This window comes from Xiphophorus maculatus, chromosome 11 (assembly GCF_002775205.1).
Source record: "Xiphophorus maculatus strain JP 163 A chromosome 11, X_maculatus-5.0-male, whole genome shotgun sequence".
Lineage (NCBI taxonomy): Eukaryota > Metazoa > Chordata > Actinopteri > Cyprinodontiformes > Poeciliidae > Xiphophorus > Xiphophorus maculatus.
In genome coordinates, this window is record NC_036453.1 from 12,465,857 (window position 1) to 12,480,908 (window position 15,052).

Genomic DNA, 15,052 nt, shown 5'->3' on the forward strand with positions numbered 1-15,052 from the left:
AAATGTCAAATAAACTAGTTACAAAGTAACAATAACTAAAATTAGCACTAAGATACAGCACTTAACTTGCATGAAAATTAAGTGCTGTATTAATCTTAACATGATTTTTGAGCGTTTTAAGGTTGTTGTACAAAAGTATGTCTTCTGCATTCTTGGTTCATGTGTGTGATTTTATACTTCTATTATGTTTGAAATAAATACATAAATAAAGCAATAATTAGTCATGAAAAGATTTTATAACCCATCTTTATCATAAATGCAGACAATGTAACAAAATAATGACAATAATATTATTAGTAATAATATTAATTTGGGCTTAATAAACTCCTCTTACTGTGAGAATAAAATCCAGACTCTAAGGGGAAACCTCTGTTTTTAGAAACCTGAAGCTTTGACGGCCTTCATGAAGTCTAAAGAAGAGCGTTGTTTCACTTGGAACCAGCTATTTCTCATTGCTAAGTGTTGCAACAGTGAGATTTAATTTAAATCAGAAACGCCTCAGAAATCATATTGATGTAGAACAGGAAATGCATTCATTTCCTGTTTTAATATGATTTTATTTTCTTCCATTTATCTTTGTTTTGAGTTCTTTTTTGTGAAATATTTCAAGCATTTTTTTCTTGTAGTTTTGATATTTATGGCTTCCGAAGGATGAAAACTCAACCTATTTCGTCATACTTTCTCCTTCCACTCAACTTTCTATGAGTATTTTTGGTTATAACACTTATCTTTTGACGATATTCTAATTTTCTGAGTGTACATGTCATTTTTAAAAATGTTTTTTACTTTATTGTGTTTTGAGATCAAAAGTATTAGGAAAACTTAGCAGACCTTAAACCTTTTTGTTTGAAACAAAAACAGATGCCGCGCTTCAATGTGTTTTTTTTTTTTATGATTAGAAACACCCTTCCCTTTTTTTAGTTTGTGAGTTTTATTGGAAAAAAAATAAAATAGTTGTTCCTTTTCTGATACAACAATTTAAAGCTAGGTTGTTTATATCTCCAGTAATCAGACTTTTTGGTTGGAATGCAAAATTTTATCAGGATCTGAGAGAAAATGTGTTGAAATTCCTTTTGTAAGCAGATGTTTGCAGATTTATTCACTGCTAAAAGTTTGCGGTTTGCGGTCGTAAACAGCCCCCCCCCCCAGAAACGTTTCTACAATTCGCAGAAATGTCGCCCTCTCGTAAACAAAAGTTTCCAGTGGGTGTCGATCACTCCGGCTGTGTTTTGAAATCTTCATATTTATCATGTTTACAAGCAAATGGGACATAAAATCCAGAAAATAAGAATGATTCAACTAATGTCAACAGCGGCTTATAGCAAAAGAAGGAAATGCATCCAACTGGGTTGTTAATGACGGGAAAAGAACTTTAAGAAATCCTAGAAATCAGTGGATTACCAGAAGCGTTTGGATTGTGTTGTCTTTGTCTGGATTGATTCTTTGTTTTGCATGTTTTTTATTAGGAAATTCCAACACAATGCAGCATGTGGAAGCGTTTACACTGAGCTCAGAAACAGCGACGGGAGCGCTGACTCTCTGCTTAAACAATGCCTAAGACCAACACAAATCCGAAAATAAAAAGGATACATGGTTCCAAAAGGGTTTCCCATGGTTTTTTTGTTTTTTGCGTGTTTTAGCGTGTTGTGTTGGAAGTGAAACCCAGCAGAAAGGAGTTTTATTAATTGCATGATTGTTGCATCACAGAGGTGCAGCTGTTCTAAAATTGTTTCTCAGTTGTAGTTTTTTCTGTATTTCTACTCAGGCTAGATTATGTGATTTAAGAACTTTCAAGGTTTGGAAATGTTGGAACAAGAAGAATGAAAAATGTTTGAATTTCCAGGTTTTATCTTCTTTTTCATCAGCTAAAGGTTGAATCCATCCATCAGTTATGATCAAATTTTTCATATCAAGCTTATTGTTAAGTTTAGTATTTATGTTAGATAACTCTGTGGTTTTGACTGGTTGTCAGAAATGAAGAATGGGAATCAAATCCATCCTAAAATTGCCGCTAAGTTTTATTTCTCTTCATCTCATCAGACCTGCTATGAACCTCTCACTGTTCCTTCAGACATTTTTCCTCATTCACTTCACTTTGATTGGATGGTTTTTTGGGGGGGTTTTACCCTGCTTTAAACAAACGCAGGGTCCAAACATATTTTTGGATGTTCCTTTGAGATGAGCCTGGAGTTCAGATGTTCCCCTGATTTTCTAACGACTCATGAAAGAGAAGCAGCGGATCGCCCATCGCTGGCGCTCCTTTTCTCCGCTGCTCCTTTGGACAACACTGGACAATTTGTTCGAACTGCAAATGCTCGTGTTGTTTTGATTGGAGGCCAAACAAGCAGCAGCCTGTTCCTAAAGAAAACTTTAGTGGTGCAGCGCCTCCCTCTCTCCCACTCCCTTTTTCTCTCCCTCCCTCCGTCCAGCGCCGCTCGCTGCAGACGAGGGGATCCGGTGAGGAACAGAGCTGGATGGGAAGCAGGCCGGGCCCTGTGAACGGGCCATCTGTGAAAAGGAGGCATTGTGTGTGTGTTTCATCAGAGTGCACTGACCTCAGCCCCCCACCACCCTGGCCTCTTCCCTCAACACACACACACACATGCACACACTGCCCCGATGTCATGTGGATTCATTTACTCAAAACGTAATGAAGAGAAAAGTCACACCATAGACACACTGTTGCATCTTAACCCTGTTTTTTATCTTTATGACTCAAAATGGCACTTTTTATAAAACTAGGGCTGGACATTAAATCAGTACGTTGTGATAGATGTGATTAATATCAATAGATGGTAGTCTGTTAGAATATGCAATAATTCCACTGAAACCAGAACCGCACAGCATTCTGGGGGATGTAGGCAGAGGAAAGACTTTAGTCTCTCAGCCTCTCACAACCAGCTAAGCTACTTTGGTAGGATTAACTAACTCCTTTTCTATTTGGTTACCTAGCAACAACCTGCTGAAGAACTCACTAACTCACTCATTCTTCGGTTACCTAGCAACAACCTGAGTAACTCACTCACTCTTTATATAAAACTAAAATAAAATTTCAGTATAATGTTTTTTTTTTACTTTCATCATGTTAAATCTTGTCAACAACTTCAGACCGATCCATATATATATATATATATATATATATTTGTTAGTCTGGAATCAGACTAAAGGGGAGAAATAATCTAAAATGATTTCTCCCCTTTTAAAATGAGGGCGCTGTATGTGCAGCAGCGCCCCCCAGAGGAATAAATTTACTTCAAAGATAACTATTTTGGAAAAGCTGCTCCTTTTGTAGCTTTTTATTTTTTATTTTTGCAAAGATTCACAGAATTTCTACAAGAAAATTATACTTAAAGTCTATCAAATTGATCATGTTTTCAGGATTTAATCTTTTTCACGCTGGTGTTTTTATGTCTCAGGTGATGGAGCTGCAGAAAGAGAGCGGAACGGCCGAGGAGCACAGCCTGGATAAAGAGGCGAGGAAGTGGGCGAGCCGCGTAGCACGAGAATACAAAAGCATCATCCACACACAGAGGGTGAGGAGGAAATCAAACACACCTTGGTGTCTCATGTGCAGTAAAAATATCACTTTTATCACTAACTGTTAGAAGACATGTCCACTTTTCTCTCACTGTCTGATGTTAAACCAGCCCTCTCTTGTTTCACGTTAGTTAGAATCTCTATAATTATTTCTGTTTGCTAAAAAAACAGAAGAATGAGGAAAATAATATGAGATCAACTGGACAAATGTGAATATAAATATCGTCAAAAGAAATCTGAATATAGAATGATGTTAGTATTTCCATATTTTACTGATTACTTTATCCAAATGATAAGAATGAGAGGGAATTGTTTTTATGTTGATTTAGATATAAATTACATATTTTATCTTTAACATTTTAGCCATCACTGATTTATTTTTTATTATTTGCAGATGAATGCACAAGTCAAAAATGGCCATTTCTCTGTTTGTGAGCTCTTAAACTGTGTTGTAAACCAGTTTAAATCTCTGTTTGGTTTAGGTGCAAATAACGCACTAAAATTTACACGTTTCTTTCTTTAACAGAAGGTATCAAAGATCACAAACTGCATTGACGAATGTACATTTAGTGTAAGATAATGTTGAATGTTTAAGAAGCTGTGAAATGGGCATATTTTTATGTCATCCCCGGTTCCAACGTCTTTCTGCTTTGTTTTCTAACCAAACGGTTAGACAGAAACTTAAAGAGGAGCAGCAAAAGCAGATGAGGTGGATTAGCAGAGCTTCCCAACAACTGATGGTGTTACCCAGGACATGTTATTGTGGAATATTGTCTCTGCTATCTGGATATGAAGCTATTAGCATGTCGTAACAGTCATTAGACTGTCATACACCAACAGTGTTCAGTCAGAGGCTTCTCCATTCTCGTTCAAGACTGACTGCTGCTGGAGATCCCTCCTTTTCGCAGCATCACCTTCCACAATGACTTTTTGAAGATCCTTGGATGATTTGAGCAGCAACATTTAGTTTCCCTTTGAAATAAATAAAGTACTTTTGAATTGAATTGAAGCCCCGAGAACTGCATCCTGTTCGTCACACAGACTCTTTACCTGACTCGAGTAGACAATTACTCTAAACTTGTATTATTTATTGTTTCCACCTGTCAGTGGGAGCTTCAGTATCTTGTGCTCTACTATCTGTGTCAGCTGTGAGATTGAATGTCTTAATGACATGCAAAGTGTGTATTTATGACATATGAAAATAACAGTCCTTTGCATTATTATTAATGGTACAGCAATGAAATACACTGCTCAGCCCAAATTTCGTCAGCATAATATTAAAAACATACAAGGCTGCTAATATAGCTACCAAACAAAAACAATATTGGTCACCTTCAGATGAAAAGCTCTTGTTTAAAACCAAAGCAACATAATTATGTTTTGCATTTGGAATTAACACTTGTACATGTTTCGTTTGGGATTTTCTGTGGATTTTGGGCCATTTAAAGTCCCAGATGGCTGTAAAAATCCAGGATTTTAAAGCTAGGATTTCCAAGGTTTATTTCTATTGCAAGATTTGCACTAATAATGGGAAATCATGCGGTTTGGATTTGTGGATCAAAAGAAACTCACACCAAAATGTTGTTATATATATTCTTGCTCAGCAAAATTAGTTTTCTCTACAGTTTTAACACACATCTGTCCCTTGATCTCCAGTATGAGGTGTTGTTTTCCTTCACTGAGCTGGAATCTGTCCCTCTTCCTGTCGAAGCAGCAGGACGTTTTAGTTTGGGGAAAAATAAACCCAGAGGTTGTAAATTTTGCGTGATTAAAGCATAAATTTAATCAAAATTAAATTTATGCTGAGCGATGACTCGGGTCAGAGTTTCATCACCTCTTATCTCTCTTATTGTCGGATGAGTCACACTTCTGTTGTTCACACTCTGGATGTCTGCGATGTAACCATGACGATGTTTCATCATGGTTTGCTTTCAGGCCCTGGAGGAGTACGGAAATCAGGATTCGTCTGAGCAGAGTGGCGGCGAGGTGGAGAGCAAGATGGAGGTGGGCCGGCAGAGTCTTCGGCGGTCAGAGGTGAAATGATAAAATCTCCTCTATGGGTGTTTTCCCACCTGATAGCCTGGTAGACTCGGTTCGATTGGGGATCAGAATTGCAACATTTGTTACATTTTCAGGACTGTGGTTTGCATTCACACTACACTGTGTCAAACCACTCAAACTAACTGACAAACCTGTTCCCCCTGTCGCCTGTGGTGGCGCTGCGCCAACTCCTACTGAAGGAGTCGACACTAAAACCTCTGAAGAAGACAGAGCGGAGGCTCTTTTTGGTAGGACTCCGCAACATGTTGCGGGCTGCTCCTGGATCGAGTGCCAAGAATAGCATCTAGTTCATCATACCAAGGACACTTGTCCTTCGTGTCTCCTGAACTTCCACTTGTCCTTATCATGTCATGTATTTTGATGTATTGATGGCGAAGTCTTTTTACCTTGGTGCGGCTCTGCAACTGTACATCTGACCATGAGCCATTTTTTCCGCTAATGGTGGAAACTCACATTTGTTGTGATTGTTATGACACAGAATGCCCTGCACTGTAGTCCACTTCCTGCTTTTGGAGCGGTTTCTAGTCAGGTTGCATTCAGATATGTTTTCAACCGTGCAAGAGTTCACTTCAACTGGATCGAGACCTAGGTTTTTAGGCGGATCAGAGTTCACATTTTTAGTCCGTTTTGGAATTCAAATTTGCATTCTCACCTCCCAAACGAATCGGCCTTTCTAGATAAACGATTCAAGACTCTAATTCTGGCCTGGTGTGAATGCACCCTAAATCTCACTCTTGTTCTCGCGCATACTGTCTCCAGCACACCATCTGCTGGTTAGAGAGGTGAAGTGACATGCTGAAGGTCTAATAAACCTTTCATTCATTCATGTGGAATGTCAAACATTTCCATTAGAGGAAAATTTAAACCCAGGCAACTTTATTTGTATAATGTATTTCAGCAACAAGACAATTCTAATTGCTTTATGTGGCAAAAATATAAAAAAGGAGTAAATTGCAGTTGGAAAGCTAAAACTAAAACTATTGATCTTCCACTTGTTAATAATCAAAGGCAAATCTTAACAGCTGGACTTTTATTCTAGATTTAAATGAACTCGGTGTTTCAGCTGTTTTGCAGTTTTCTGGACGTTTGTTCCAGAATTGTGGTGCATAGAAGCTGAATGCTGCTTCTCAATGTTTGGTTCTGGTTCTTAGGATGTAGGGTGGACCAGAACCAGAAGACCTGGGGGTTCTGGAAGGTTGATACAACAACAGCAAATCTTTAACGTGTTGTGGTGCTAAGCAGTTCAGTGATTTATAAACTAACAACAGTATTTTAAAGTCTATTCTCTGAGCTTTAGGGAGCCAGTGGAAAGATAAACACATGGATGAGTTTCTCTAGATCTTGCTGGGACATTAGTCCTTTAATGTGGCTCTGAAGGTTCATGTCAGAGTCCATCACTACTCCCAGATTTTGGGCCTGATCACTGATTTCCGGTTGTAGTAACTGATGCTGTGCGTTGACTCTAAACCATTCCTCTTTAGGTCCCAATAACTTCAGATTATTATGGTTTTAGATTTTTGATCTGAAGTTATGCTGTATACTTAATATCATGCAGTAGAAATTCGAATAAATTATATTAGGGCTGAAATAAGTAATCGTGTTGAATTGATTATTGAAATGATTGTCAACTAACTTAGTAATCAATGAATTATTGACTGTAGTGTACAGACTCTAAAAAGGGTAATTTGCTGAAAAAAACACAGTCAGAGCAGCAACTAAACCAGAAATATAAAAACAATATACCCTTTTATTTTAAAAACCCTTCTTTTTCTGTAAACATGTTCTACCCAGAACTCCTCAAGTGGCATCGTTTTCAAATTCTGGTTCAAATTCTTCATAGGAAAAGATTTTCTGTTAAGAACTTTTTGAGATCCCGTTGTTGATAGGTTAATCTAAAACATAATGGATGGATCAGTGTACACCAAATAAATGCCATTATTACATTTTGGGGAAGAACAATTTTATTTTCTAATTTGAAAGGGAATGCAAGTATTTGTTTATTTGTATATTTTTTTTAATCTTGAATCAAAAAGGCTCAAGTGGTTAAATAAAAAATCACCAGTTTTTCTCTCTGATTAATCATCAAAATAATCGATCCACTAATAAATAACTAAAATAATTGTTGGTTGCTTTGCTAACTTAACTGTAGAAGCTGTAAATGTCTTGCTGCCACATTGGTATGCAAATAAAATGGCCATTTTCTCATTGGCAGACTGTGAAAGTGAAGGCTGAGGCCCGATTGGACCTCCTGCGGCAGGCGGGAGTTGTTGTGGAAACGTGGTTGAAGAGCGCGATGAACCAGGTGATGGAGGAACTGGAGAACGAACGCTGGAACAACCTCAATACCCATGATCCTTCACTCTCTGTAAGACCCCAAACCTGCCTTATTCAAGCAAAACTCAATGTTTTTGTCTGTTGTTACGGAAATGGCTTTAAAAACTGTTAGTGTATTTTTTTTGTGCTTAATTAAAGTAACATTTAGCAGAAGTGAAGATGTAATCTTTTTCAGGGAACAGCTGATCTGGAGCGGGAAGACGAGGAGGAGACGGAGGACAGCGGTGAGGTGTTGGACGACAGCAGCTCCAGTCCCTCCAGCACCCTGAAGAACTATCCTCTCACCTGCAAAGTGCTTTACTCCTACAAGGTAACAGAGAGCTGACCGAGCAGCTCGAAAAGCACGAGGTGACCAATGGAGTTGGATTATAACAGGGGAAAACTGAAGTCAGTTTAATCTGCTGCCTGCAGGCGTCTCAGCCAGACGAACTGACCATCGAGGAACAGGAGATCCTGGATGTCATCGATGATGGAGATATGGAGGACTGGCTCAAGGTAAGATGCTGCTACACATTCATGTATGTGTATATAGAAAGTTTGTGCACCCCTTTTTTGTTCAGGATGTTTAAAGGAGGTTAAAAAAATGGCAGTATATCTGCACAATAGCATAATAAAAGAGATTTCCATGCATAAATATAAAGGATTTATTATTTATACAGCAAAAGACAAGTGTGGGCTGCCTGGCTCACATGGATGCTCAGGAATCCCGCTTATGGATTGAAACATGGCTGTGTCTTTACAGATATATATTTAATGACACTTTTATTTCTGCAGGCCAGGAACCGCAGTGGACAGGTCGGTTATGTCCCAGAGAAATACCTGCAGCTGCCGTCCTCCAACAGCCTGCTGAGCATGCTGCAGTCCCTGGCCTCGCTGGACGCCCGCTCCCACTCCTCCAGCAACTCCACCGAACCCGAGACCGAACTGTCCGCCAGCTCCGTCAACGGGGACTCCAGCGGTGAGGCCCGCAAACCCAACACTACTGCTGATCAGCATCAGACGAGCATGTAAAATAACAATAATCTGTTTATATCAGTGTCGTTTGCGAAGGCTCTGTACGACTACGCGGGTCAAACGGCCGAAGAACTTTCATTCCCCGAAGGCGCCATCATCCGCATCCTGAGCAGAGAGACTCATGAGGACGACGGTTTCTGGGAGGGGGAGTTTAACGGCGCCGTCGGCGTCTTTCCTGCCGTCCTGGTGGAAGATCTCACTGGAGTCATCGAAAACGGAGATGGAGAGAAAGAAGGCGGCACGCAGGTAGGCTGCTGATACTAAAACACGGCCATATGGGAGCTTGAAGCCTTGAAACCTTTATGTACTTTATTTTCATACACATAATAAAAAGACACAGATACGTTTTTCTCGATGTCTGAAGTTAAATCAGACTAAACCTTTCTTGTTTTAGGTCAGTTAGAATTGTTAAAATTATTTTCATTTGCAAAACGCCAGAAAACATATTTAGAGATTTTTTAAAAGCTTTTTTTGTTTGTTTAAGCATTTAATTTGAGCAGGAAAGCTCTTAACCTGAACATAATTTGCTTGGATTGTTTCCATGTAATGAATATCTATTATTCTTAACTTTTCAATGACTTATTGGTCTGTGTAATTGAAATAAAGGTTGTCTTATGTATTATACACTAAACAAGATTATTGATTTTTTTTTTGTTAAATGAGTTTTTTGTTCTCCGACCAATCAGGTGTGTGAGAGACGTTTCTAAACATCACATGTTGCTATTTTGTCATTTATATTGTGCCTGCTGTAAAATGTAGAATACAGTCACAAGATGTTATTAGTTACAGTGACAAATAATCACAGTTGGGTAGAAATTACTTTATTCAGTTACATTTATTTGAGTAACCTTTTGAATAAAATGTACCGTTAGGAGTACTTTTACTACCCTGTACTTTTTACTTGTACTTGATAGTGAAGTTTTGCTTCTCTTGAAAAAAGAACAAACAAGTTCTAACCAAAAATTCCACCAGACACAAACACACAAAACCGGCAGGTTTGAATAAAGTTTTATAAGTTTTATATTGAAAGAAATTGATTTGGAAAAATAAATATTTTACCTGATTTTACTTATATGAAATATTTTTTTCTCTTGATCCTTAAAATACCAAACGTTCCACTCCATCTGATGATGTAATTATTAAATATTAAATGTTTTTCCATCAGTTACTCAGTACTTTTTTTGCTCTTACTTGGGTCATTTCTTAGATTACTGTTTTTTATTTTTACTTGAGTTTTTATGTTGAAGTACTTCTACTCTTACTTGAGTTCAACTTTTGGTTACTCTACCACCACTCACACCTAGGGAGAATTTAGAGAGACCAATTAACCTGACAGTCATGTTTTTGGACTGTGGGAAGAAGCTGGAGTACCCGGAGAAAACCCAGCATGCACAGGGAGAACATGCAAACTCCATGCAGAAAGACCCCGGACCGGGAATCGAACCCAATGTCAATGTCAAATTTATTTATATAGCACTTTAAAACAGGCATAAAACTGCACCAAAGTGCTGTACAAGAATGACAATAACACAAATGAATAATAACAGAGTATCGAAACACTAGTTTAATTAAATGCTAAGGAATAAAAATGAGTTTTAAGAAGCGATTTAAAATGATCCAGGCTGTGGGCAGATCTAATTTGGAAAGGAAGATTGTTCCATAGAAGAGGAGCAACAACAGAAAAAGCCCGATCTCCTTTCCTCTTAAGTCGGGTCCGAGGAACTGTCAGTAAAAGCAGGACCTTCTTGCTGCAAGGCAACAGTGCTACCAACCGTGCAGCTGAATATGATATCATATATTGAATATGAGTCTTTTTTTTAGTTTGTTTGTATTGTTTTTACCTTCAATGAAATGTAAAAGTCTGAAAACTTACCTTGAAATTCTTAAAACGTGTTTGAATTTTCTAAAGTGTAAAGATCCCTGTATAAATGGAGGTGCTGTTGTGTTGAAAGCTTGTTGCATATATATATATGCAGCATGTTGGTTTGTGATGCTGCGTTTTGCGTTTTAAGGCTTCCCCCTCGGCCGCGGCTCAGAGCGACCGCTCCCCCTGCAGTCCCTTCCAGGAGGCGCCTCTCCACAGCAGCCCCCTGCAGACTCCCACCGCCGCCTCTCCCGGGTCCAGTCCGTGCAGCGCCGCGGCCTCTCCCGTCGGCCGGCCGCCATCTTACCACAACGGACACCACCGGCCTCCGCCGGCGCCGCACAAGAGCCCGTATCACAGTAAGATCAGCTGCTGTGTCTGCGGTGAAAGCAAAGAGCTCGCAGAGATAAAATATGAACAATCTGAATGTTTCTCATTCCTTCAGGTCCAGTTCAAGGATCCACTCAACCTCCTAAATACCCAGAGAGTGGCGCCGGCAGCATCAGACCTGTAAGCTACAGTTCAGTAACATCTCTCACCAGATGATGGCGCCAGAAAACAAAGAGTCACATAGCAAACTACATGTGTTGTAACGTTTGATTCCACTGTTTATTTTGGACAAACACTGAAAAGATTAATTGTATTAATCATGACTAATGGATTACTGAAATAATCTCTACCTAATTGATTAATTGTAGTAAAGACTCAAAAACAGGCATTTAGTGAAAGAACAAAACTCAGAGCAGTAGTTAAACTCAAAACTCCTATATATATTTATTTTATATACTCCTATATATATATATATATATATATATATATATATATATTAGCTTCATATAATAATGAATTGAAATGGTCTTTTTTTATTGTTTTGGTGTTAGAACTTTTTGAAAACTTACTTGAAAATGCTTGAATTTTACTGTAGGAAAAGAGTGCAAGCCTTGTAGTATTATTTAGTAGTGTTATTTCTCAAACTGAGAGTAGGGTGTATTTTCATTTTTTTATCATGCCTGCGTTTTGAAAAGCAACTTTGTTGTGATTTTGTCGGTCGTGTTGTGTGTGTCGCAGGTCCGTGCAGCTCCTCCTCCCCCAAAGCAGCATCCTCGCGGCCAGGTGAAGCGCCGGGAGGAGGTGGAGATCACGCTGGTGTGAAACTGCTCCGACACCGACACCCCCAAATAAACCGGAGGACGCTTGACGCCCTGAGAGAGCCTGGAGACGTCTGAGACCTCAGAGGGTCGGAATAATGTGCCTTTATCATCTGTTTTTCCTGCTCAGTTGACGCAAACGAGGAACATCGCCTGCTTTATCTGCATCTGGAATATTTACATTACCAAAAACAAAAAAGACATTTCCTCCTGGTAAATTAAGGGAAGTTTACAGAAAAGGGAACAACTCGTGGTCAGCAGAGTGGATTGTACTTTAAGGAACATTTTTGAAGCCACATTGACTTCCTGGAGGTGATTAGCTCCACATAATTCACTGATTTTCAGTAAGTTTGGCCTCATTTAAACCAGTTCGCTTTAAATTTACAATAACTATCAAATGCTTATCTTGTGTCTGGAAGGGCGCTGTCGCTTTTAGATTCAACACATAAAGTCCACATAAAACGTTGAAGTTTGTAATTAAAAATGCGGCTTAGTTGCAGGCGTCAATATTTTTGTACAGTGTAACAGAAAATGTTAGCTTCTCTCATTACAATGTGATTCATTTAATTTTCTAATCTCTTAAAAAATGTAAACATTCAAATGCCAGCATGGAGATTAATCCAGAAACAGTGTCTCGTTAAAACGGCAATTTTCTCATTGGGAAAAAAGAAAATATATTAAAACAACAGAGTTTCCTTGTTAAAACCTTAAAAAAGTTTTCTCCATAAAATGAGAAAAAGACGTTAAATAAATGGCACTTGTAAAAAATATTATAATGTGAAAGTTTTTTTGTAAAAAGGTTGAATTGAAAAGCGTTGGCGCTGTAACAAGATATAAAAATACGCTCCTCTGGCAGATTTCTTGTTTAAAAGATATTTTAGTTTTATTGAGATCAAATAAATCTTGTATTAGTATTTAGTGTTTTTAATATTGATTAAACCAGAATGTTTTCTCGTTTAAAACAGATTTTGCACAGGAATTTATTTCCTGGCAGTTAAGAGCTTCCGTACTCAACTAATGAATATTAGAGGCAGGATTTAGCTGCTGGCACTAATCACCTCCTGGCTTCATATTCATTTGTTTTCCTGCTGAAAAAGAAGAGATAACTTCCCCACTGTCCATCTTTCCAATCCCAAGCTGATTAATACTGTGATAAACATTAAAGTTCGATTCATTTTATGGATATTTTGAGGCCATTCAGGCTTTTCTTGGCCAAAACCATGGTTTTAAATTCTACTTTCAACTTGTTTAGTTTTATTTTTCAAAGCACAAATAAGATGGAAATCTTCCTAAGTTATGAATCTGTCAGAAAATTGAATAACTACAATGTCATCCTCATTTATTTTTTATTAAAATGCATTAAATGTTACACTTTTCCATTTTACAGATTTAAAATTAGTGGCAGATTTTTTTATTTTATTTTTTTACATTTTTATGCGCCCAATCAGAGCAAATCAGAGCGATCTTTTGCTGGTAATTTTTTCATGTTCCTGATAAAGCAGCAGCTTCCTGATCACATGACCCTCCGATAAAATCAAACTGTGGTCTGATCCCGACTCCAGCTCGGCCGAGGCCGGTCCTCTCCGCCTTCAATGCATCGTAACTGCAAACGTTACACCAACAAGGGAAAAGTGGCAATTCTGTTTGTTTTTCTCCTTTTCAGTGACTTCCTCTTTGTTTTTTTGTTTGTTTTTTTATGCCCTTGTTTTCGCTTTAGAAGCAGTTTAAGGAATCCTGTAGCGTAAACACACATAGTGTAACGTCTTGTTGTTGTTTTTGTGTCCCGACGTCCAGATTTAGATGTTTCTGTGATGTTCGGGGTTTCTTCGCAGTCTGAGGAAAGAAAATCTGGAATATTTATTTCAGGATTGTTCAGGTCTGGAAAAGTGGTCTGAAAAAAATAAGAGGGAAGAAAAAAAAATCTCCAGACTTTATTCCCTAAATGCTCAGCTTCCTTCCTTCCTTCCTTCCTTCCTTCCTTCCTTCCTACCTTCCTTCCTTTCTTCCTTCCTTCTTTATGCTCTCACTCTCAACCTTCTGTCTTTGTCCCTTTTTTCCTTCCTTGTGTCAACTTTCCTTCCTTACTTCCCTCCTTCAATCCTTAAATCCATCTATTCTTTTCCATCCTTAATGGCCTCCCTTCCTTCCTTCCTTTTCTCCTTTATTCCTTCCTTGTGTCCATTCTTCCCTCGCTCCCAGATTCCTTCCTTGTATCCTTTTTTCCTTCCTTTCTTTCTTGTATCTCTCCATCACTCCTTCCTTCCTAATGTTTTTATCTTTAAAATTTTAGTTATTAAATCTTGAGTTCCTTTTCAGTGGAAGCCATTCAGGAACCCTGCAGATCATTCAGATTGTTCCATCTTAACGTCTTTTACCATCTTGGACCGCTAGCCACCGCTAACCGGAGCCACTAGCAGCTACTGGCTGGAGATGCTAACTGTCCCGTTCCATAGCGAAGCACTTTCTTCACGTCTTCTTGTTCCCTCTCAGTATTGTTGATGTTTGAGGTTTGTTTGAAAGCCGTATTCGTATAAAAGCATTTATTTTATCAGCTCTTTGTGTTATTTAGCCTTAAATAGCCACAGTAGTGTCTTTACTGCTTCTGTTTTTGAAACATGAATAGTTTACAGAAAACGTGGAGATGGATATCTGTTAAAAAAAAAAAAAATTATAGCATTTTCTCTGTTTGTTTCATTAGATTCGGAAATAAAGACCTTTTTATTAAACAGTAGATAATTAGACCAGAGGGAAAGAGATATCTGTCAGCCTCGTTGCTGTGTTCTCGTTGATCTCCTTGAGATCTGAATGACATCAAACTTATTTTTGAAGTTTGCGTTTACCCTGTTGTATTAAAATAAAATCAGACTGACGTCTCGTTTCCATCAGAGACTTTGTTATTGTTGTTTTAAACCTGCTACTGGTCCTGATTTAACGCCCAGTTCACTGATTAAATTCCCATGTTTAATGTCGGCTCTGCGGACATTAAATCTTCAGATTTACACACCAGTGGATGTTTGACTGTATTTATTGTGTACAAATAAATGTGAAATAAAGATAGCTTAAACGAAACAAACAAGACTCCACTCTGGTTTGT

At 38.3% G+C, this 15,052-nt stretch overlaps 1 protein-coding gene across 1 annotated transcript in view; it reads left to right on the top strand.

The window, feature by feature from the left end:
• LOC102236861 (F-BAR and double SH3 domains protein 2-like) overlaps positions 1 to 15,027 on the top strand; it is a 43,650-nt gene extending 28,623 nt beyond the window's left edge. Inside the window, exons 11-20 of the mRNA XM_023342092.1 lie at positions 3,417 to 3,533; positions 5,473 to 5,571; positions 7,811 to 7,963; positions 8,108 to 8,242; positions 8,344 to 8,427; positions 8,707 to 8,890; positions 8,969 to 9,192; positions 10,959 to 11,169; positions 11,256 to 11,320; positions 11,879 to 15,027. Coding sequence (XP_023197860.1) covers positions 3,417 to 3,533; positions 5,473 to 5,571; positions 7,811 to 7,963; positions 8,108 to 8,242; positions 8,344 to 8,427; positions 8,707 to 8,890; positions 8,969 to 9,192; positions 10,959 to 11,169; positions 11,256 to 11,320; positions 11,879 to 11,962 — 1,356 coding nt within the window. The 3' untranslated portion in view covers positions 11,963 to 15,027. The remainder of the gene's footprint in view (positions 1 to 3,416; positions 3,534 to 5,472; positions 5,572 to 7,810; positions 7,964 to 8,107; positions 8,243 to 8,343; positions 8,428 to 8,706; positions 8,891 to 8,968; positions 9,193 to 10,958; positions 11,170 to 11,255; positions 11,321 to 11,878) is intronic.
• The last annotated feature ends 25 nt before the right edge of the window (positions 15,028 to 15,052 follow it).